This window comes from Lacerta agilis, chromosome 7 (assembly GCF_009819535.1).
Source record: "Lacerta agilis isolate rLacAgi1 chromosome 7, rLacAgi1.pri, whole genome shotgun sequence".
Lineage (NCBI taxonomy): Eukaryota > Metazoa > Chordata > Lepidosauria > Squamata > Lacertidae > Lacerta > Lacerta agilis.
The window spans coordinates 19782437-19804051 of record NC_046318.1 but is presented as its reverse complement, the minus strand read 5'-3'; the positions used below and the strand labels follow the sequence as shown (position 1 = coordinate 19804051).

The window sequence follows — 21615 nt, the reverse complement described above, 5'->3', positions numbered from 1 at the left end:
CTCCCCTGCTGCAGCTTGAGGCCAGAAGCACATTCAGACGTGCACGGGCAACATTTATCTCGTGGGCAACATTTATCTGAAATAACTGGGAATGAAAAGCCCTTCCCTCTCAGGTTGACACGGAAAGATGGCGCCGTGGCGAGAATTCTTTGGGACATCTGTGGTGCACAGCCTTTTATTTCCCTTTCTTGGTTTCTTTTCAGAGATAGACAATGTCTTTCCATTCCGGGCGAGGGGGGTGCCCCCGAAGCCGAGGAGGATCTGCGGCACGGACTCCGACTCCGACTTTCCGCCCCCAGAATTTGAGGCAGCTCCATCCTCAGCAGCCACCTTCAGCTCAGTATCAGTACGACCAGCCGGCGGTGACCACGGCGGCTTACTCAAGCCCTCCCACCACGAGCTACATGCCTTCCAGGCCCGATTTCGTCCCGTACCCGCCGCCCATCCCCCCGTCGCCGCAAAGCGCCATCTCCCAGTGTCCCCTGAGGCCGCCTTTTGCGGGCCACCAGGTCAAGCAGACCTTCCCCCTCCCTCCTTGCTTTCCGCCGACTCCGCCCCCCGCCCCGAATCCCGGAAACCCTTCCGTTTCGACCGGCGCGGCAGGACAGAACGCGTTTCCTTACATGATGCCTCCTCCGTCCGTTCCGCACCCAATGCCGCCTCCGATCATGCCTCAGCCGATGAATTACCAGCCCATGTACTCCCCTTCTTACTCGCAGCAGTCGTTCCCCCCTCCTAATTTCAGCAGCTACCCACACAATGCAAACTCTTACCAGGGCGGCGGCGGTGGCGGCAACAACGCCAACAGCGGCAGCAGCAACAACAACAGCGGCAATTTCCGGAACCCTGGTCAGTATCCGATAGAGAAGTCGCAGGCTGAACGGAGGTCTCCGGAAAGGAGTAAACACTACGAGGAGTATCGCCACCGGGACCACGGGCACGGGGAGAGGCACCGCTCCACCAATCACGGCGACCGGCGGGATCGAGGCAGGAGCCCCGATAGGCGGCGGCAGGAAAGCAGTCGGCATCGGTCGGATTACGTCAGAGGGCGGACGCCCCCTCGTCACAGAAGTTATGAATGGTACAGGTCAGCCAGTTTGACTCTTGCCAGGAGGCCAGGTTTGGTAGGATGTGTCCGGCCGTGGAGACAATTCTTTCGACGGGAAACGGTTGGCCCGTAGTTGCGTGCCGAGCTTTGTTGCTTAGCCGAAATTGCGCTCAAGGCTTTCCCGTCCAAGTCTCAACATTCACTTCTGGCACACCCCTCTTGTGTACATATAGTTAAAGGTAAAGGTAAGGGGACCCCTGACCATTAGGTCCAGTCGCAGACAACTCTGGGGTTGCGGCACTCATCTCGCTTTACTGGCCAAGGGAGCTGGCGTACAGCTTCCGGGTTATGTGGCCAGCATGACTAAGCCGCTTCTGGTGAACCAGAGCAGTGCAAGGAAATGCCGTTTACCTTCCCGCCGGTGTGGTACCTATTTATCTACTTGCACTGTGTGCTTTCGAATGCTAGGTTGGCACGAGCAGGGACCGAGCAACGGGAGCTCACCCTGTCGTGGGGATTCGAACTGCTGACCTTATGATCGGCAAGCCCTAGGCTCTGTGGTTAAGCCCACAGCACCACCCGCGTCCTGTGTACATATAGAGAAGGGCTCAAAATATAATTGACATGAGTAAGAAGAGTTGTCTGTCTATAGCAGGGGTGCCCAAACTTTTTTCAAAGAGGGCCAGATTTGATGAAGTGAATGTGCGTGAGGGCCGACCAAAGTTGATGAGCTTTTTTGAACTTGTTGAGCTTTTGTTAGGGTTAGCCTGGGGGGCCGGATTAGGCCCCCAAAACGCACTTTGGACATGCCTGGTGTATAGGATTACTCATAGTTTGTATGTATTACACAGTCCAACTGGTGTATTATTCGGTTGAAAATCAGAAGTCAAGAGATTGCCTTCTCTTTAGAGAAATAATTAGTCATGCTTCCAGCCAGAGCTTTTTTCTAGAAAAAGAGGAGTGGGAACTCCCACTTTTTTTTGACAGACAACCCTAAGTTGTTGACCTTTTTATGGGGGAGCCAAAGTTGTTTTAGGGGGAAAATAACACTTTTTGGGGGGTGGGGGAGAATGCTTCTCCACCTCAACAGCATGGGGCTGCTATACAGTGGCTGGTACACTACAAAGAAGTCCTGGAGCACACCAAAGAGATGGTGGAACTCAGCTACCATGATTTTGGCTGTTGGATATAAAATGCTTAGCTGGAGTTTTGTGCTATATGTAGCATCACTTGACTAGAATTGAGCTACAGCGTTCTTTTGGTCTTAATAATTTTATTGAAAAGGTTTCAATTATAAAGAAATAAAGGGATGCAAATAAAGAGATTTAAAAGAGAAAAATAAAAAGGCACAAAAATGTGTAGAAATAGGCAGTAGATGAAAAATACCCTACCTCATACGTTCTTAGATAAATTTGATTATATTATCATAATACATATGTAAATACGAATAGTCTACTGCATTTTGTATAAACTCATTCCAAATATGGTCATATTTGTCCAAACAAAGTCTATGTCTGCAAGCAGTCTGTTCATAAGTTGCAAATGCTATCATATTGTTAATCTATTTATTAAAGGGGATCATATATTTCTTCTTCTCGTTCATCAATAGAACGTGTAGAATCCCATTTTTGTTGTCCCGTTGTTAACTTCCATACAATAGGTATATACTTCCGAAGAATGTTATCCGCTAATTTTTTTAGCTTTTTCAGGACGGTCATAATTGAGAATGAATAGTTCATTTCACATGTTTGCCTTAAGTCTCCTGCCTTCTTCTGTGGCCTCTTTCAAATGTGAGCACGTTTGAAGGAGCTCAGTTTACCTGTGGGAAATCCCTTGATGATCCCACCTTAACTTGCCCTTTGCCTCGGGCAACAAAATGCCTTGAACGGGCCTGACCTTGTCTGAGTCAAATGCATTGATTGTTGCTTCTTGTAAAATTGTTTCATTGAATATTTAAAAAAAAATGAGAGAAATAATTGAGAATATTGTTTTCTGGAGAAAATGTACCAGGAGAGGAAGACAGGTTGTATAACATTTGCTGATGTACTTTCTATCTCCTGGTCTCCCTATCTCCTGGTATTGCTTGCTCCTGTTGTTGTTGTTATTTTATTTTCATGGAGAAAATGGCCAGAATAAAGAAAGAAGCCACTATTTGTTATTCAACTGATCCTTGGAGAACACCACTAACCAGATATGTCCCAGCGAGTAGTCTGGGGGGAAATCTGTGCTCGGAGATAGGCAGACCAGGAGCAGCTGAGCATATACTTGAGTCACAAATGCTGAGACTGAAAACCTAAGCCAGAGTCAGGTTTATAAGAGCAGATGGAACCCTATTGGCTAGGCAGGTCACCTGGTTCCTCCTGGCCTGGTAGCGGCAATATTGTCCTCTGACCGCGACCACATGGTAGAGAATACGGCGGCACTTCCTTCCTCTTCCGTAATGACTCGGGGCTCTCGGAAGTTTATTAAGCTTTCTGGTTCTCCTATTGTTTTTGGAACTAGAATATACTCTCGTTGAGGACAGCGGCCTAAATCTTCTTTAATTCTTTAAAGGGAACGACAACGAGAAAGACACAGGCACCGCGACAGCCGGCGATCGCCATCCACTGAGAGATCCTACAGAAAGGATCACAAGAGGACAGGAAGGTAAGATGAGGGAGTTGATTATTGTTGGGTGGCTGCTGTTAGGCCGGCGTTTCTCAGACTCTGGTTCCCAGCTGTTGTTGGACTACAACTCCCATCATCCCTAGCTAGCAGGACCAGTGGTCAACGATGATGGGAGCTGTAGTTCAATGACAGCTGGAGACCCAAGTTTGAGAAACCCTGTGTTAGACTGCGCCTTGGGGGATGGCATAAAGAGAAAGTAAGACAAGATTTGGCTGGATACGAAGCCAGTTTTCAGCACGACCTCATGCATGAGCTGCAGCAAACGTTTGATGAGTATCTCTCCTCGCGCACATGTACCAATTGAGCCCAGCCTCGCTGCCCGAGATGAATTGTTTATTCCCTTGTCTTATTGTGCAGTCAGTCTCCCGGTCAAGACCGGAAGAGAACTCGCTGGGAGGACGACCGGGAACGGTGGTCGGAAAACTCCAGCAGGGAGAAGAGCTATACTTCCATCAAAGACAAAGAGCCGGATGAGGCCGTCGTCGAGAAGAACGAGGAAGATGACGAGGACCTGCTGAAGCCTGTGTGGGTCCGCTGCACCCACTCGGAAAGCTACTACTCAAACGACCCCATGGATCAAGTGGTACGTTGAGGAACCGTTTAGAGTTGGAAGGGACCAGAAGGGCCATCTTTTGCCCAAAGTGGGGCTCAAACCCACAACTCTTGAGATTAAAAGTCTCATGCTCTACCGACTGAGCTGTCCCAAGATCACTTAATGAAGTTCTCCTCCTCCCTCCTTTCCCCTTGTAAGACCCTTCTAGGGCATATCTGTCAACCCTCCCTGCTGTTCCCCATTGCTGACAAAGATATCTTTAGCCATCTCACCCCTTGCCTTTCCCTGTAAGACCCTGTAAAACTGGCAGTTGTCAACAGGTTTTCCACACCTATCAGCTGATCACCCATTCCCACCACCCTTCTGAGTAACACCCCTCCCCACCCTCTCACTATATATAAGGGTCTGGTGACTTCCGTTTCAGTGTATCTGAAGAAGTGTGCATGCACACGAAAGCTCATACCAAGAACAAACTTAGTTGGTCTCTAAGGTGCTACTGGAAGGAATTTTCTATTTTATTTTGTTTTGACTATGGCAGACCAACACGGCTACCTACCTGTAACTGGAACCCTCCCTGCTGTTTCCCAATGCTATAATAAGGGAATTTCCCGCAAAAAAGGGAAAGGTTCTAGGGGGAAGGGGTTGGCTTCCTGCATCATGTAGTGCCTGGGGAGAATTGCCCCAAATTGGTGGGGTTCCACCCAATTTAAGTTAACTTCCCTTGGGATCCAAACTCCCCCCCCCCATCCTGTAACCTCCAGTCAACATTCTGTGGACAATGTGTATGCTCATTTCTTAGTTAACTGGGTGGGGTGTTTTTTTTTGGGGGGGGGGGCATTATCTATGAATATTTTTGGGTACTTCAAACCTTGCAGTTCCTCTAAACCTGTTGATGCCTCTCTGGTATATGGATGATACTGTTTTGGCTACATAAACACTTGACACTTGAAGAGTTAAGATCACTGTGTGATCTAGGTTTGTGTGTATCACACACTGTCTCATTTTCTGAATGGCCAGAAGAAACCACAGCTTATTATATAATCTCTAGTAAATCATCCCATGTGATTGACGTGTTGCATTTGTGAGTGTGTGTGTGATGCGTCGTGTGTGCAACACATTCCCAAGGGTCAGCATGACTGCAAATTGACGTTGCAAAATATTTTCAATTCAGAATATCCTTTTAACTTGCTTTTTTTTAAAAAAAAATAAAATAAAATTATTTATTTGGTTTTTAACTTAACAATTTACAGAGATTTATCAAACATAAATAATAAAAACAAGATTCCAAGGAATCTCCTGGACTTCCACCCTCCTCTTTGTGGGTCCTATCATTAATCATTTCCTCCCGCATCTTTTATGATAATCCAAATCCTTTACCTCTCCCATTATGTCCGGAATTCAACCTTAAACTACAAGTGATATTCCAGCCCTACTAACGATTTTAACTGTTTGCAATGGTCTTTAAGATAATTTACAGATTTTCCCCATTCCTTCTTAAAATGTTGGCCTTCCTGATTTCTGAAATCCTTTTAACTTTTGTTTGGTTGCAATTGCAAGGGCGATTCCACTGTCGTCGGAACGAGCCGGCTCCGAGATTTATATGAGAAGTTTGAGGAAGAGCTGGGGAAGCGGCAAGCCAAAGCCAAAGCTGCCAGGCCCCCCTGGGAGCCCCCCAAGACCAAACTGGACGAGGATGTCGGTAAGGACTGCTCTGACCGATGCGACAAACCCCAGAAATAAATGCTTGCCACTTTCTAGGAGGGATCGGCTACTGGAGGCCGAAAGGCCAAATCTGGCCCTCAAATGCCATTTGTCCCCTGAAAGATTCGCTGCCACTGTCCTGATCCTTTTCATGCAGCACTGTCTTCTAAGCTGAGGCATAGGCAAAGTACCCCTTGCCTGTTTCCCCTGTGCCCTAACCTTCCCTTTTTATGTGGCACTGTTGTTCTGTTTTCTGTGAAAGCCCCATCTGAGATGGAACTCGTGTGCCTGAAGAAAAAGCTTGATTTCGGGGAAGCAGAGGGGTTAGTTAGAAAGTTATATCTTGCATGATAGTGACCAGCACTCTGTACTCTTGAGGTTTTGCCAGGAATAAGTAGAGAAACTTGGCTCTTTGCTCTGCCCTTGGGGCATTCGCCGCTCCAGTCTCAGGTCAGAGGTGAAGCCTCCGGCCAATGCGCAGTTTTGTGGGAGAGGGAAAAGGGCAGGTTGGTGTCACGTTTTCTCGGGAACGCAGGGAGCTCCAGCGACTCTGAGTGCGACTCGGATGACGACAGCTGCTCCAGCAGTTCGGATTCGGAGGTTTTTGACGTCATCGCTGAAATTAAGCGGAAGAAAGCTCACCCAGACCGGCTGCATGAGGAGCTGTGGTACAACGACCCCGGACAGGTAAGTTAAAGGTAAAGGCACCCCTGACCATTAGGTCCAGTCGCAGATGACTCTGGGGTTGTGGCGCTCATCTCGCTCTATAGGCCGAGGGAGCCGGCGTTTGTCTGCAGACAGCTTCCGGGTCATGTGGCCAGCATGACTAAGCCGCTTCTGGCAAAACCAAAGCAGCGCACGGAAATGCTGTTTACCTTCTCGCCAGTGCGGTACCTATTTATCTACTTGCGCTGGTGTGCTTTCGAACTGCTAGGTGGGCAGGAGCTGGGACCGAACAACAGGAGCTCACCCCGTCACGGGGATTCAAACTGCCGACCTTCTGATCGGCAAGCCCTAGGCTCTGTGGTTTAGACCACAGCGCCACCCACGTCCCATCCCCGGACAGGTAGAACATGCCAAAAAAGCTTAAACATTTGTGTTGCAGCTATGCAACTGGTGACTTAACGGCTCAGGGCCACAATACCTTAAGGACCACCTCTTCCCATATGAATCTACTCAGATCCTGAGGTCATCTTCTGAGGCCTTCCTTCGTGTGCCTCCTCCTTGAGAGGTCCTGAGTGTGGCAACACGAGAAAGGGCCTTCTCTGCAGTGGCTCCCCATCTGTGGAATGCTCTCGCCAGGGAAGTTCGCCCGGCACCTTAATTATACACCTTTAGGTGCCAGGCAAAAACGTTCCTATTTAACCAGGCCTTTGGTTGATTTGATTGACACCCTATGCCCTTTTAGAATGTGGGTTTTTTTTTGGGGGGGGGTGTTGTTTTTATCTTGATTACATATTTTGTGGTTTTATATTTTGATTTTGTTCTGTCAACCGCCCTGAAACCTCTGGTATAGGGTGGTATTTAAATTTAATAAATAATAATTTGTTATTCCGTATTGAAGACCAAGTCACTTTGCCCAAACCTGTGACCACCAGCCCTGTACTTTACAAGAACCAATCTTCTCTCAATCCTGTTCTTGTGGCCGTGTACGCACATATCCGAAATTGCTAAGACACAACCACCAAAATTCGGGAGACGGCTCCAATACTATGCATATGTACTTTTTCACAGGCCCCACTGAATTTGGTGGGGTTTACTTATGAGTAGACGCATAGAGGGCTGCACTGTACATTTCAAAAAGTCTTGGTGTATGGCTGGTGATAGGCTGGTGAAACCTAGGCAAAAATTATTTCTCCCAGCAGAATACTTTTCATGGGTCAAGAATATTTGATTCAGACAGCATTCAGAGACACTACTTTGAAGTACCATGGTCTATTATGGTACTCCAGTCCATGTGCTTAAAAAAAAAAATTAATTGACTCTTAACTTGTGCATGCTAATTTGCTTTTAAAGGCGTTACGTTTCAGGCACCGAACCAGACCACCTCCTCCTGTTTTTAAGCATCTTGACTCAATATCCTCCTTTAACATTTTCGACAGATGAACGACGGACCTCTGTGCAAATGCAGTGCGAAAGCCAGACGGACGGGAATAAGACATGGAATCTATCCTGGGGAGGAGGTAATATTTCCTTAAAATGCTTTTAGGATGGTTGAAGGGATCTCAAAGCATCTTATCAGGTAGAATACAATACGATGGGGTGCTGGGGTGGGAAACCCACTTAATAATAGATAAGCATAGAAATAAACTATAAAACAATCTGCCCCCAAATATTAAAATCCAATAGCAAGCTATGACTAAAACCAGTGTTCAAAGCTTCCATTGTTCCAGGCGCATTTTGCGACAGTATTTCATTGGCTCGAGCGGTTTCTGAGAGCCAGTGTGGTGTAGTGGTTAAGAGTGGTAGACTCGTAATCTGGTGAACCGGTTTCGTGTCTCCGCTCCTCCACATGCAGCTGCTGGGTGACCTTGGGCTAGTCACATTTCTCTGAAGTCTCTCAGCCCCACTCACCTCACAGAGTGTTTGTTGTGGGGGAGGAAGGGAAAAGGAGAATGTTAGCCGCTTTGATACTCCTTCGGGTAGTGAAAAGCGGGATATCAAATCCAAACTCTTCTTCTTTCTGAGTTCTGGGCGCAGAACTGCGCCTAGATTTTAGATTAAAACTGCAGAGTGGATGGAAAGGAGGACCTTTTTCTGCCCCCCACTTCCAGCTACTCTCCGAAGACGGGAGAAGAGACCCTCTTAAGAATATTAGAGGGGCGGGCAGGGGAAGGACTAGACCATTTGAAAAATGTACATAATATTTTAGTGGCAGTTCATTCATTTTCAGCTTTCTATATATATAAAAAAGTGCACCTTGAAATTCAGTTTTTGCGCCCGTAACCTCGGTTTAAGGTGCCATTTAGCTCCTAGCTTTCATATCTTGGTTTCTAATGCTGACTAAAACCCTAAGTCCGATATGCACATTTCAAGGGAACGGCAAGGAAAATAAGAGTTTTCTTAAGGCCTTTAATGAGGAGGGACACCTGTCTTGCCTGGTGTCTCCAGGCAGAGTTTGGTCCAAAACATTAGGGGGACATTAGGTTGCTGAAGACTGCTTTATCTCCTTTTTATTGACATTCACCTTTCCTAATCACCTGCCCCTCCTCTCTCCTCTCTCGTTTCTTAAAGCCTATTAAACCCTGCCGACCCATGAACAACAATGCTGGAAAATTATTCCACTACCGCATTACAGTGTCACCGCCTACAAACTTTTTAGTAAGTATAATATGGAGCAGAGGAAGCAGCGGACTCATCTGTTTTTATTTGAAGCTCTTGTATTTAAGCCCTTAGGTGGCAGGAATAGGTTGACAAGGAGCTCCTTGCCGCCAGAGTGGTGCATGCTCTGGTTATCTCCTGCTTGGACTACTGCAACACACTCTACGTGGGGCTACCTTTGAAGGTGACCCAGAAACTACAACTAATCCAGAATGCGGCAGCTAGACTGGTGACTGGGAGTGGCCGCCGAGACCATATAACACCGGTCCTTAAATACCTACATTGGCTCCCAGTACGTTTCCAAGCACAATTCAAAGTGCTGGTGCTGACCTTTAAAGCCCTAAATGGCCTCGGCCCAGTATACCTGAAGGAGTGTCTCCACCCCCATAGCATAGTTCAGCACGGATACTGAGGTCCAGCTCCGAGGGCTTTCCTCACTGCGAGAATCAAAATTACAGGGAACCAGGCAGAGGGCCTTCTCGGTAGTGGCGCCTGCCTTGTGGAACGCCCTCCCATCAGATGTCAAAGAAATAAATATATGACATTTAGAAGACATCTGAAGTTTTTAATGACTGATGTTTTAATGTATTTTTAATATTTCATTGGAAGCAGCCCAGAGTGGCAGGGGAAACTCAGCCAGATGGGCGGGGTACAAATAATAATAATAATAATAATAATAATAATAATAATCTGAAGGCAGCCCTGTTTAGGGAAGTTTTTAATGACTGATATTTTAATGTATTTTTAATTTGTCCTTGGAAGCAGCCCAGAGTGGCAGGGGAAACTCAGCCAGATGGGCAGGGTACAAATAATTTGTAATAATAATAATAATAATAATAATAATAATAATAATAATAATAATAATGTTTGAGTTGCTCCTCTGCTAGTCCCCGGAACGCCGGCAAGCATTTCAGCAGGCTACTAACCTCTGCAGCCTTATTTGCAAGGCTGGTCTGACGTCTGGCTTTTGCCCTTATCTCTTTAGACAGACAGGCCGACTGTGATCGAGTACGATGACCATGAGTACATCTTCGAAGGCTTCTCCATGTTTGCCCATGCTCCCCTCACCAATGTAAGTCTCCTTTCTTTCGTGGCCCAGCTAGTTTTATGGATGGCTGCTGGGGCTTTTATAATTTCCGCGTATGCTAGTTTTCTGCTCCATAGTCAAAATAAAACCAGTAGCAGCTCTTTTGTGAAATCTTTGTCCCTTTAAATATTTATTTTAATCTGTTCTTTGGAGGTGAGGTGCCCCTGCCTTTTTAACTTTACTTAAAAATGTTTCCTAACGCAAGGCAAATCCACCAGTGGCATAGCTGATCCCAGCTAGTTCAGTCTCTGCATAGTCTTGTCTTGGCAATAATTGACCTATTTGGATGGTCTGTCCCAGGGTAGATTTGATTTAAATCAAATCGATTTTAAATCACGATTTAAATCACTAGCCAGTAAGACTTGATTCAAATCTTATTTTTTTTACAGAAAGACTCATTCCTGCTGGTATAATCTTACTATTTACAGCCAGATGAAGGTTTCATTTTTGGAATAATAAATTTTAAGAGTAGTTTTTGCAGTTATATAAAAAAATTACTGATTTGGTTATGCTATTAGAAATACACAGACCGATAATTATGAAATTATTGTGAGTTAACTGTTTATATTTGGACAGCTTTTCTGCTGTTCTTTATTGGAAGGAGAGAAATAATAATCATTTCCTTAATAACAATTTAAACTATTTGTATAACTAAAACAATATCATTATAGCATATGTATCCACTGTTTGTTAACTGATGTGGTTAAACCATTAAAAAAACAACAACCTTATTTCCTGATGAACAGCCTTTGGACTATAATGTAAATTAAATAGAAAACTATCTTTAGAAAGGTTTTTCCTCCAAAAGCATTTTATTTTAAAAATCTAATTTAAATTAAAAAAACTCTGTTTTTTTTTTAATAAAAAAAAACAGAAAACCATTGATTTTTATCCAGCCTGGTCTGTCCCAAAGAGGTTTAATCCTTCCCGTTGTAGCCATTGATGCACTACTTTTTGTGAAATCTGTGCTCGGTGCAGTCGGGCCTCCAGCAGATGGCAGTCTCTACCAGCCGATGTCATAAGTGCCTTGCTTGTCATGCTGTTTCCCAGCTGACTGTCTCAAGGTTTATGCGTTTCAACCCCCCTTTTAATTTTGTATCAGAGGAAAGCAAGAGAATGCAGCGAGGGTGCTGCCTGCATCTCTCTTTGAGACTCAACCCCTCTCGTGCATGTGTGTTTCTTCTTGTCTCTCCAGATTCCTCTATGCAAAGTAATCCGATTTAACATCGATTATACAATCCATTTCATCGAGGAGATGATACCCGAAGTAAGTTATGAGAACGATGGTGCACGACATCTGTTTGCTTTGTGGCGCGTCGAGAAAGTTTAGCTCTTTGGTTCATGCATATTCCGAAGAAGATTGTACTGTATGGCTGGATGAGCGCTTCTGATTAAAGGTGTACAGCCCTGGAATATCGATATGAAAACATACCAATGAAAGGTGTAAAACAAGTTAAGCAAATGTTCTCATGAAAGTAAACTCTATTGCCATTTGTCTGTTAGCGCCACTAAGTGAATATTGCTGTGAGGGAGAGTAGCATTTTGTCAAAACTGTCCACCATTATTATTATTATTATTATTATTATTATTATTTATATACTACCCTATACCCAGGAATCTCAGGGCAGTTCACAGAATAAAATCAAGATATAAAACCACATAATACATAATGAAATAGAAACAACAACCCAAAAGCCCCCCCAAACATACAGTGGTACCTCGGGTTAAGTACGCTTCAGGTTAAGTACATTTCAGGTTAAGTACGCTTCAGGTTAAGAACTCCGCTTAAGAACAGAAATCGTGCTCTGGCGGCGCTGTGGCAGCAGGAGGTCGCATTAGCTAAAGTGGTGCTTCAGGTTAAGAACAGTTTCAGGTTAAGAACGGACTTCTGGAATGAATTAAGTACTTAACCCGAGGTACCACTGTATTTTAAAAGGACATAAGATGTCTCCTCCTCCTCCTCCTCCTCCTCCTCCTCCTCCTCCTCCTCACCCTCACAAAAAGGTCTCAGGGAGTGTTACAACAATGTAAAAATACTTAACCCAGGGATATGAGTAGGATTTGAATTTTTTCATCTCCTTGATTGTCCCCTGGACTTTTATTAGCACAGAGCCATAAAGGTAAAGGTAAAGGGACCCTTGACAGTCAAGTCGTGGACGACTCTGGGGTTGCGGCGAAGGAGCCGGCGTACAGCTTCCGGGTCATGTGGCCAGCATGACTAAGCCGCTTCTGGCGAACCAGAGCAGTGCACGGAAACGCCGTTTACCTTCCCGCCGGAGTGGTACCTATTTATCTACTTGCACTTTTGGACGTGCTTTCGAACTGCTAGGTGGGCAGGAGCAGAGACCAAGCAACGGGAGCTCACCCCGTCGCGGGGATTCGAATCGCCAACCTTCTGATTGGCAAGCCCTAGGCTCTGTGGTTTAACCTACAGAGCCACCCGCGTCCCTAGCACAGAGCCATATTATTATTATTATTATTATTATTATTATTATTATTATTATTATTGTAAACCACACCTTCTATCAATATAAGCAACGATGAGAAGGGTTTCTAACTTTCCCCATATAAGTAGCTGTCTTCAGCAGAACTAGCATGGGGTGAACTGATCGGGTGAGCTCAGGAAATCTACCTTAACACCAAGCCCTTCTCAGCAGCGGCCCTTGCCGAAGCCCCGTGTGAGGTTTTCCTCCAGAGCCTTCTGTGACATCACAGCAGCTTACGATCTGGCAGGTTTCAAGCCATATCCAGTGCAAGGGGATCTCGAGTAATAGAATCGGGTGTGGCCTTTGCTTGAAGGTGAAATTTCACAGTTGGCAACTGCAGGTGATGGCTGCCTCCCAGCCACCCTGGGTCCCTCGTGCCATCCAAGGGAGGGGAATTCCCGACTTAACGAAGAGTGTAGCCTTCTGCTGATCCCACCCTTCCCGCCGAAAGAACAGCTGCCGCCGGATAAAAGGTTAATTATTTCCATGGGGCCAAATTCCCTAGAGTAGCTCCAAAGCCTGTTAAAGGTAGCTGTTTTCCTCATTTGCCTGAGAAACATGTCTGTGTTGTTGTTGTTGTTTAGTCGTTTAGTTGTGTCCGACTCTTCGTGACCCCATGGACCAGAGCACGCCAGGCACACCTATCCTTCACTGCCTCCCACAGTTTGGCCAAACTCATGTTGGTAGCTTCGAGAACACTGTCCAACCATCTCGTCCTCTGTCATCCCCTTCTCCTTGTGCCCTCAATCTTTCCCAACATCAGGGTCTTTTCCAGGGAGTCTTCTCTTCTCATGAGGTGGCCAAAGTACTGGAGCCTCAACTTCAGGATCTGTCCTTTCATTGAGCACTCAGGGCTGATTTCCTTCAGAATGGATAGGTTTGATCTTGCAGTCCATGAGACTCTCAAGAGTCTCCTCCAGCACCATAATTCAAAAGCATCAATTCTTCGGTGATCAGCCTTCTTTATGGTTCAGCTCTCCAGAAACATGCCTAGGAATCTAGTTAAGGGGGAAGATGATCCTCTGACCTTCCGACAGAGACGGGAAAAATCCAGGAGAAGGGTTGAACCCTCTCCTGCCTGCCACGACTCACCACTGCTCATTTTTACAAATGCAGTGGTAACCCCCAGGTTGGGGGGTCTTTGTGGCTGCCTCCGAACGAGCAGTTCCCACCTTGCGATGTCAGAGAGCGGCCATGAAGGATAGAGAGGGGTTCGAGGAACGAGCCTGTAGCCCCAAGTTGAAATTTACATGCATGGCTCCACCCACTTTGGCTTCTGGCTCCGCCCGCCACTGGCACGCGGCCCCTGGCAGGTAGCCCAGAAGGAAATGCGGCCCTCGAGCTGTAGAAGAATGTTCTCGCCCCTGCCTCCCATCTTTAAATTGCAGGATGGCGGCCTTTGGATATGTGCTCATTATCTGTAACCCCCCCTTTGTTCGTATTTTTGCTTCGGAGTGGCACGCCTGCCGCATCTGGAGGGGAAAGGCACCGTTTTAATGAAGAACGCTTTCTTTCCAGATCGGCGCGTGGGTTTTTGATTTTATTTATTTCCTTCCCCGGCCCGTTCATAAGGACAATAATCCCCAGTTTGTGAGGTGCTGATTTGTGACCACGAAAACGCCTTGTTATGATGCCAGCGGTGATTTATCAGCTTTTTAGCTAGAACGTGGCAGCCTCCCAGAATGATGGGAGAGGTCCTCCTTTCCACATATATCATCTCTTCTGCTTATTCAAGTGATAGGCTGTTGGCACTCCGTAAGTTATGGCCTAGCCCTGAACTCGTAATTTTTGCCTCCGGTCTAGATTTAGGCTTCTAATAAGGAACACACACACACACCCCAGACACACACACTCTGGGCGGCTCCCAATCGAATATTAAAAACACAATACAGCATTAAACATTAAAAACGTCCCAAAACAGGGCTCTGCCTTCAGATTTCTTTTTAAAAGTAGGATAATTGCTTATCTCCTTGACATCTGATGGGAGGGAGTTCCACAGGGCAGGTGCCACTACCGAGAAGGCCCTCTGCCTGGTTCCCTGTAACCTCACTTCTCGCAGTGAGGGAACCGCCAGAAGGCCCTCGGCGCTGGATCTCAGTCTCCGTTAGAACGATGGGGGTGGAGACACTCCTTCAGGTATAATTGTAGGGTTTTTCTTCCTGGCAAATTTGCCCTTTTGCAGAAGATTCCATTGCCAGCGACTTCAAAATGTACTCGCCTGTCGGTGGTTGGCTGTTGGAAAAACAGGTGGCCGCTGAAAAGCCCTCGGCTATACTGCTCACCATCTTGACGGTGAGCAGTATAGCCGAGGGCTATTCAGCGGCCACCTGTTTTTCCAACAGCCAACCACCGACAGGCGAGTACATTGAGATCCTGAAGGCTCCAGTACTTTGGCCACCTCATGAGAAGGGAAGACTCCCTGGAAAAGACCCTGATGTTGGGAAAGATGGAGGGCACAAGGAGAAGGGGACGACAGAGGATGAGATGGTTGGACAGTGTTCTCGAAGCTACTAACATGAGTTTGGCCAAACTGCGAGAGGCAGTGAAGGACAGGCGTGCCTGGCGTGCTCTGGTCCATGGGGTCACGAAGAGTCGGACACGACTGAACGACTGAACAACAACAACAACAATAATACTGCTCACCTGCCTACGGCGAGTCATGCTTGAATTGTGCAGTGCTAACATGGCCTTTCTGCGGTGACAGCTAAGTCTGGCGTACAAACGTAACATAGGAAGCAGCCTTACGCCAAGTCAAACTGTCGGTCCAACTCAATATTGTTGACACCAGAGGCAGCAAGGGGGGGGGACCTCCCTCCAGATGGTGTCGACTGCAGCTCCCGTATGACCCAGCCGCATTGCCGGCAGTCCAGGATCATGGGTGTTGTAGTCCCAACAGGTTATATACATAAGTTACACATTAAAATCCTGTGCTTTAGATTCTTTCCACCATAATGGGACTTGTGGGTGCCCCCCCCCGCCCTGGCCCAGGTTTCTTTTTACTAGTGTATGTGCTATAATTAACATATTATAACAATGTGTAATAACATCCCGCCCTCCGAACACAATGCGTTCCCTCGCCTGTTAGGCGAGCGTCAAGCGTAACAAACCAACAATTTCCACTGATTCCTCCGGGGAAATTTCTAATGCATTCCCAACCATGGTATTTGGAGCCCAGAAAGCAAGAAAACCTTCTGAAAACCCTCAGCCAAACAGCAAAAGGCAAACCAGGAAGTTAAAAAAAAAAGCTCTCTGTTACAGATACAGATACCTGAATCTGTAGTTTGCACAGTGAGGTTTGGGTACTAATTCGTCGCGTTTGGATAAATGAGTTTCTGCGTAATGAGTATTCAGAATGCAGGACCTGCCTGTATTTTATGAACCTGGTTTGTATTAAGTTGTCAAGTATGCCTAAAGCAGCAACTGTAGGAACTATTGCCAAATTATATCCTGTAATCTCGCCAACCGCGTTATTGGGGTTTAGGTATGTTGCTCATACATTGATCATTGACGTTAATAATTGCTCCTTTTCCTTTTCCAGAATTTTTGCGTACGAGGACTGGAGCTGTTCTCTTCCTACCTGTTTCAAGACATCCTGGAACTCTACGACTGGAACCTTGCCGGTAACTTTCGAGTTTGAAAAAGTGTTTGTGGGATGAGAGCAGGGGATAAAATGAAAATCCAAAAGCTATTTCAGAGTGTCATTGGGTGTGACTGAGAGACACACAATTCTCATTGCCCATATTTACCGAAACGTACGCTACGCCAGGTCATTTCTTTGGTGTACGAGAGAATGTCGTCCTTAAAAAGCCGGGCTTGTGAAGTTGTAAATCATCGTATGTCCTGATAGTGAACTCAAGCGATGAGTTAGGATGGCTTAGAGAGCCAGTGTGGTGTAGTGGTTAAGAGTGGTAGATTCGTAATCTGGGGAACCGGGTTCGTGTCTCTGCTCCTCCACATGCAGCTGCTGGGTGACCTTGGGCTAGTCACACTTCTCTGAAGTCTCTCAGCCCCACTCACCTCACAGAGTGTTTGTTGTGGGGGAGGAAGGGAAAGGAGAATGTTAGCCGCTTTGAGACTCCTTCGGGTAGTGAAAAGCGGGATATCAAATCCAAACTCTTCTTCAAACTCTTCTTCTTTGTTGCCAAATTGGAGCTACCGAGAGACTGCATGGAGGTATGAGCATGTTTGGTAGATTCTCAAGGTTTGCCGAATCAGGAAAAAAGACAGGTGTCTCTCCAAAGGAAAATTCAGCTTAATGGAAACTGGGCATGCTTAAATGTAAAGGGACCCCTGACCATTAGGTCCAGTCACGGACGACTCTGGGGTTGCGGCGCTCATCTCACTTTACTGGCCAAGGGAGCCGGCGTACAGCTTCCGGGTCATATGGCCAGCATGACTAAGCCGCTTCTGGTGAACCACAGCAGCACATGGAAACGCCGTTTACCTTCCCGCTGGAGTGGTACCTATTTATCTACTTGCACTTTGACGCGTTTTTGAACTGCTAGGTTGGCAGGAGCAGGGACCGAGCAACGGGAGCTCACCCCATCGCGGGGATTTGAACTGCCGCCCTTCTGATCGGCAAGCCCTAGGCTCTGGAGTATGAAATGGCATAACCTGAGAGAAGGCACGGGTTAGCTGGAGCACTGAGCACCGCAACAAATTTATTGTAAATTTTGCTTGTTCTCCGTGACATTGTTTCTTGGGGGATGCGTGCGTCTGACATTTTAATTACCGTAAGGTGTGCACAATGAGTTGTGATCGTAGCGCCAGACAAAAACGTTGGCACCGTGCAGCTTTTAGGAGACAGGAGCATGTGGCTGCGGCACGGTGCAATAAAAATTGTAGCAAACGTCGCAGGTGGCAAGCTGTCTTTATTTTTTATTTTTTGGTTGGAAATCTTCCTCGGATTGTGGCGCGGTCAAAATGAAAGCATCCATGCGCTCTCTCTCTGTGTCTTTCTTTCTCCCCCCCCCCCACCCCGCCAATTGAGCCTTGAGGAAGAATTTGTTTTAAAAAGCCAAGGGCTTCTCAGAGGAATCTTGAGCTGAGATATACAGGCTTCTTCTGGAGTTTGATATGCCTCCGAAGACTTGGTTTAAGGAAATGCAGGCTTTGTAATGTAGAAAGGCTGATGTGTTTGAGGGTTCGGCTTGTGTGCTTCCTTTGGTTTTCTAAAATACGTTCCCTAGCTCCGAGTGAGAATGAATGATGATGAGATTTATTTCCTTCCTTTCTTTCTTTTTTACAAAATCGGAAAGGCACATTCCGGCGGTGCTATCTTGTACGCTCATTATAAGGGCACAATACCTTGAAACGCCGCCAGTGGCATCCAATCTGGGGCTGCTGCCGATAATACACATATGCCACCAAAAGGAAGTCTGCGAACACATCATATTCCTGACTCTAGTCGGTTCCAGCCTTCCCACCAGTGCGTCTTCCTTGCCACTTTAAGGCTCCTCTGGTGTATTTCAGGTGTTTGGTTGGTGTATCTGTCATTGCGGATCTACAGTAGAGGATTGTGCCTTGCATGTCCTGGGTGGTGGAGGAGGATGGAGATTTTAATGAGAGTTATAACATAGGAAGACAGCAGTTAGATGCCTTGCGTTGTGTGTACTGCACCAGGCCAGCCAATCGTGCGCTAAGAAAAATCCTCCTGACCTGCAGAAATTAGGCAAAGTTTCATGCATTTGCCTAAATAAAATATGGGAAGGAGCTTGCACCACAGCCTCAGAAAATACCGCTGGGCCATGTGCTGGATTTTAAGGCAAACAGGAATCCCACCCACTTTTAATCCTATGTTTACCTATTAGGCCTAGAAGTTTGCTTACACACACACACACATATATACTGTACATATATGAACTGTCCACCCTAAATACCAAACTGTTGCTTTTGCAATGCAGTCGTGGAATATGCACAGCTCTGTATAAACTTTTATGTTTTATTAGAATTCCAAAGATGGAGACTTGTGAAATGCGTTGCTTGTGTTTTGAATTGCTTCTCATTTCTCGTTGAAGGTCCTTCGTTAGAAAACAACGATGCTTCCTGCCCCCGGTTTCATTTCATGCCTCGTTTTGTCAGGTTCCTTCCAGGTAAGTTTTGTTGTTGTTACTGGTACGGCAGTCAGGTACCGGCCCAGCTCTTGTTGAGATGGTCAGACCTGTGTACCTGGACTGTATCATGTCGTCAGACTGCAGGCAGGAAACTGGCACAATTGAATGTTCCTTCATACCAACAAATAAAAAGGAGGTGTCTTCACTTAGGTCACTTTGATTGCTTTGGTACCACTCTCAGTATGACCAATGTTGCACATTCCCAATACAGTCGTTCCTTGGAAGTCAAACGGAATCCGTTCTGGAAGTCCGTTCGACTTCCAAAACGTTCGGAAACCAAAGCGCAGCTTCTGATTGGCTGCAGGAAACTCCTGCAGCCAATCGGAAGCAGCGGAACCCTGTTGGCTGTTCAAGTTCCAAAGAACGTTCGCAAACTGGAACACTCACTTCCGGGTTTGCGGCGTTTGGGAGCCAAAACGTCAAAGTACTAAGGCGTTCGGGATCCCAAGATTCGATTGCAATCAAGTTTTGTTTCCGTCCTTAGATGTTGCCTTCAAATATTGGGTAGACTTCTGTTTTCTTTTTAAATGGAGCTGCCTTTACTTTACGTTTTTCTCCCAATGTGTGCTCATACCGTAGTTAGAAAGTACCTTACTATTAAATTTGGGCTGATTTAACACAGTAACTCCTCGACCTTTGGTTTTGTGAACTAGTGTGTCGGTGACGTGTCACAAAGTGATACCCCCAACCTTGAAAGCAGAATTTCAAGCTGGCAGCCGACACATTTCTCTTTGTACTTCCTGCACGTTTTAAAACAAAAGTGGCCACCTGTGCCACGCCCAGCTGAGCAGTGTGAAAGAATTCACACCAAACTTGCAATAATGCATGGTGGTCAGATTGACAGTCTCACCCAAGGTTCAAACTGTTGGTAGCCCCCACAAAATGGCATTTGGGAGCATGCAAGGACTCTGGTAAATTTGTGAGTCTGCTGAGATCTAGGGGAAAAAAATGTCTTGTCAGATCAGAGCCTCCAATTAATTCCCACCAATATCTGACGGTGCCGGTGGCCTTTTATGGACAATCCATCTACGGTCTGCAATCCTAACCCCGTTAACCTTGGAGTAAATCCCAATGAATAGGAAATGTTTGGGATGGCAGCCATTGTCTTTCGTTAGAGCCATTTGCGGCCCTGACTGCTGTTGCTTCCTTTTGAGGCCTACTTCTGCTTCCTCTAGAAACAGCATTTGGGATCATATGCCCTTTTTCTTTTTTCTTTGAAGATGGAGGGAAAGAAGTGCTGTCCATGCACCAGATTCTGCTGTATTTGTTACGCTGCAATAAGCCGTTGGTGCCGGAAGAGGAGATTGCCAATATGCTACAATGGGAGGAGCTGGAGTGGCAGAAATACGCCGAGGAATGCAAGGGGATGATCGTTACCAGCCCTGGCATGGTACTGCAGAAGTTCTCAGATTGAGTTTTGTTGTGCTGTGCCCAAATCCCAAACCACAAGCAATTCCATCGCTCCTAATCTATTTATTTATTTTGTTATTGGCCTAGGCCCACTGCCTGAAAGCAGTGTGTTCTTTGGCCATCTTAGGGACAACAAAACATTAAGATGCCGTAATGATTGCAGGACAATAAAAGGCAGTAATCTAGGGTCGTAAGCCAACACTTCATCGGGGGGTGCTAATAAGAATAAGAATAAGAATAAGAATAAGAATTTATTTGTACCCCGCCCATCTGGCTGGGTTTCCCCAGCCACTCTGGGCGGCTCCCAACAGAATATTAAAAACACGATAAAACATCATTCATTAAAAACTTCCCTAAATAGGGCTGCCTTCGGATGTCTTCTAGTTGTTTATTTCTTTGACATCTCATGGGAGGGTGTTCCACAGGGCAGGTGCCACTACTGAGAAGGCCCTCTGCCTGGTTCCCTGTAACTTCACTTTTCGCAGTGAGGGAACCGCCAGAAGGCCTTCAGCGCTGGACGTCAGTGTCCGGGCTGAACAATGGGGGTGGAGACACTCCTTCAGGTATACTGGGCTGAGGCCGTTTAGGGCTTTAAAGGTCAGCACCAGCACTTTGAATTGTGCTCGGAAACGTACTGGGAGCCAATGTAGGTCTTTCAGGACCAGTGTTAATATGGTCTCGGCGGCCATTCCCAGTCACCAGTCTAGTTGCCGCATTCTGGAGCGGCACAGCAAGACTTCCCTGTGCCCTTTGCTGTTTGCCTGACACTTGAGGATTTCTCCGTGTGCGATTGTTTTCAGAGGCCCAGAGAGCTTGGCACCCCAGACAGCTAGCAAATTCTAGAGCAAAACACTGCCGGCAGAGCGTGAAACGGCACGCAGGGCTATGTGGCGTCCCTAAATGGGTACTGCGGACCCGAAATTTAGTGGATTCAGAAGCTCACTGTTTAAAAAAATCCTGGGGAGGTTAAAAAGGTTATTCTTGTGTCAAAAATACCACAAGTAAGGCACCAGGAAAGCCTCCCTGGGGAAAGCAGTCCCTATTTGGGGTCGCCAGAAGTAAGGAACCCCCTGTATTGTTGGATTACAGATCCCTGGCCATTGGCCATGTTGGCTTGGCCACATGTTCTCCCTATCAAGAGTAGGTTGTTTCCCTAGGGAGGTGCCTGTCTTCTGAGGGAACATGTCACTCACATGTTTCTCTCAAGAGGCCCCTCCGTACATGGCCGC

General features: G+C 46.5%; 1 protein-coding gene across 2 annotated transcripts in view; it reads left to right on the top strand.

Annotated features, from left to right (window-relative positions):
• Positions 1-200: 200 nt before the first annotated feature.
• Positions 201-21615, top strand: part of DROSHA (drosha ribonuclease III) — a 78489-nt gene continuing 57074 nt past the window's right edge. The window contains exons 1-12 of one of the 2 annotated variants that reach the window (XM_033154411.1): positions 201-1087; positions 3602-3694; positions 4073-4298; positions 5826-5967; positions 6505-6656; positions 8072-8152; positions 9204-9290; positions 10276-10362; positions 11573-11644; positions 16402-16483; positions 18881-18955; positions 20197-20366. In XM_033154411.1, the coding sequence (XP_033010302.1) occupies positions 213-1087; positions 3602-3694; positions 4073-4298; positions 5826-5967; positions 6505-6656; positions 8072-8152; positions 9204-9290; positions 10276-10362; positions 11573-11644; positions 16402-16483; positions 18881-18955; positions 20197-20366 (2142 nt within the window). In that variant the 5' untranslated portion in view covers positions 201-212. The remainder of the gene's footprint in view (positions 1088-3601; positions 3695-4072; positions 4299-5825; positions 5968-6504; positions 6657-8071; positions 8153-9203; positions 9291-10275; positions 10363-11572; positions 11645-16401; positions 16484-18880; positions 18956-20196; positions 20367-21615) is intronic. The other variant, XM_033154412.1, reaches the window with a different exon arrangement.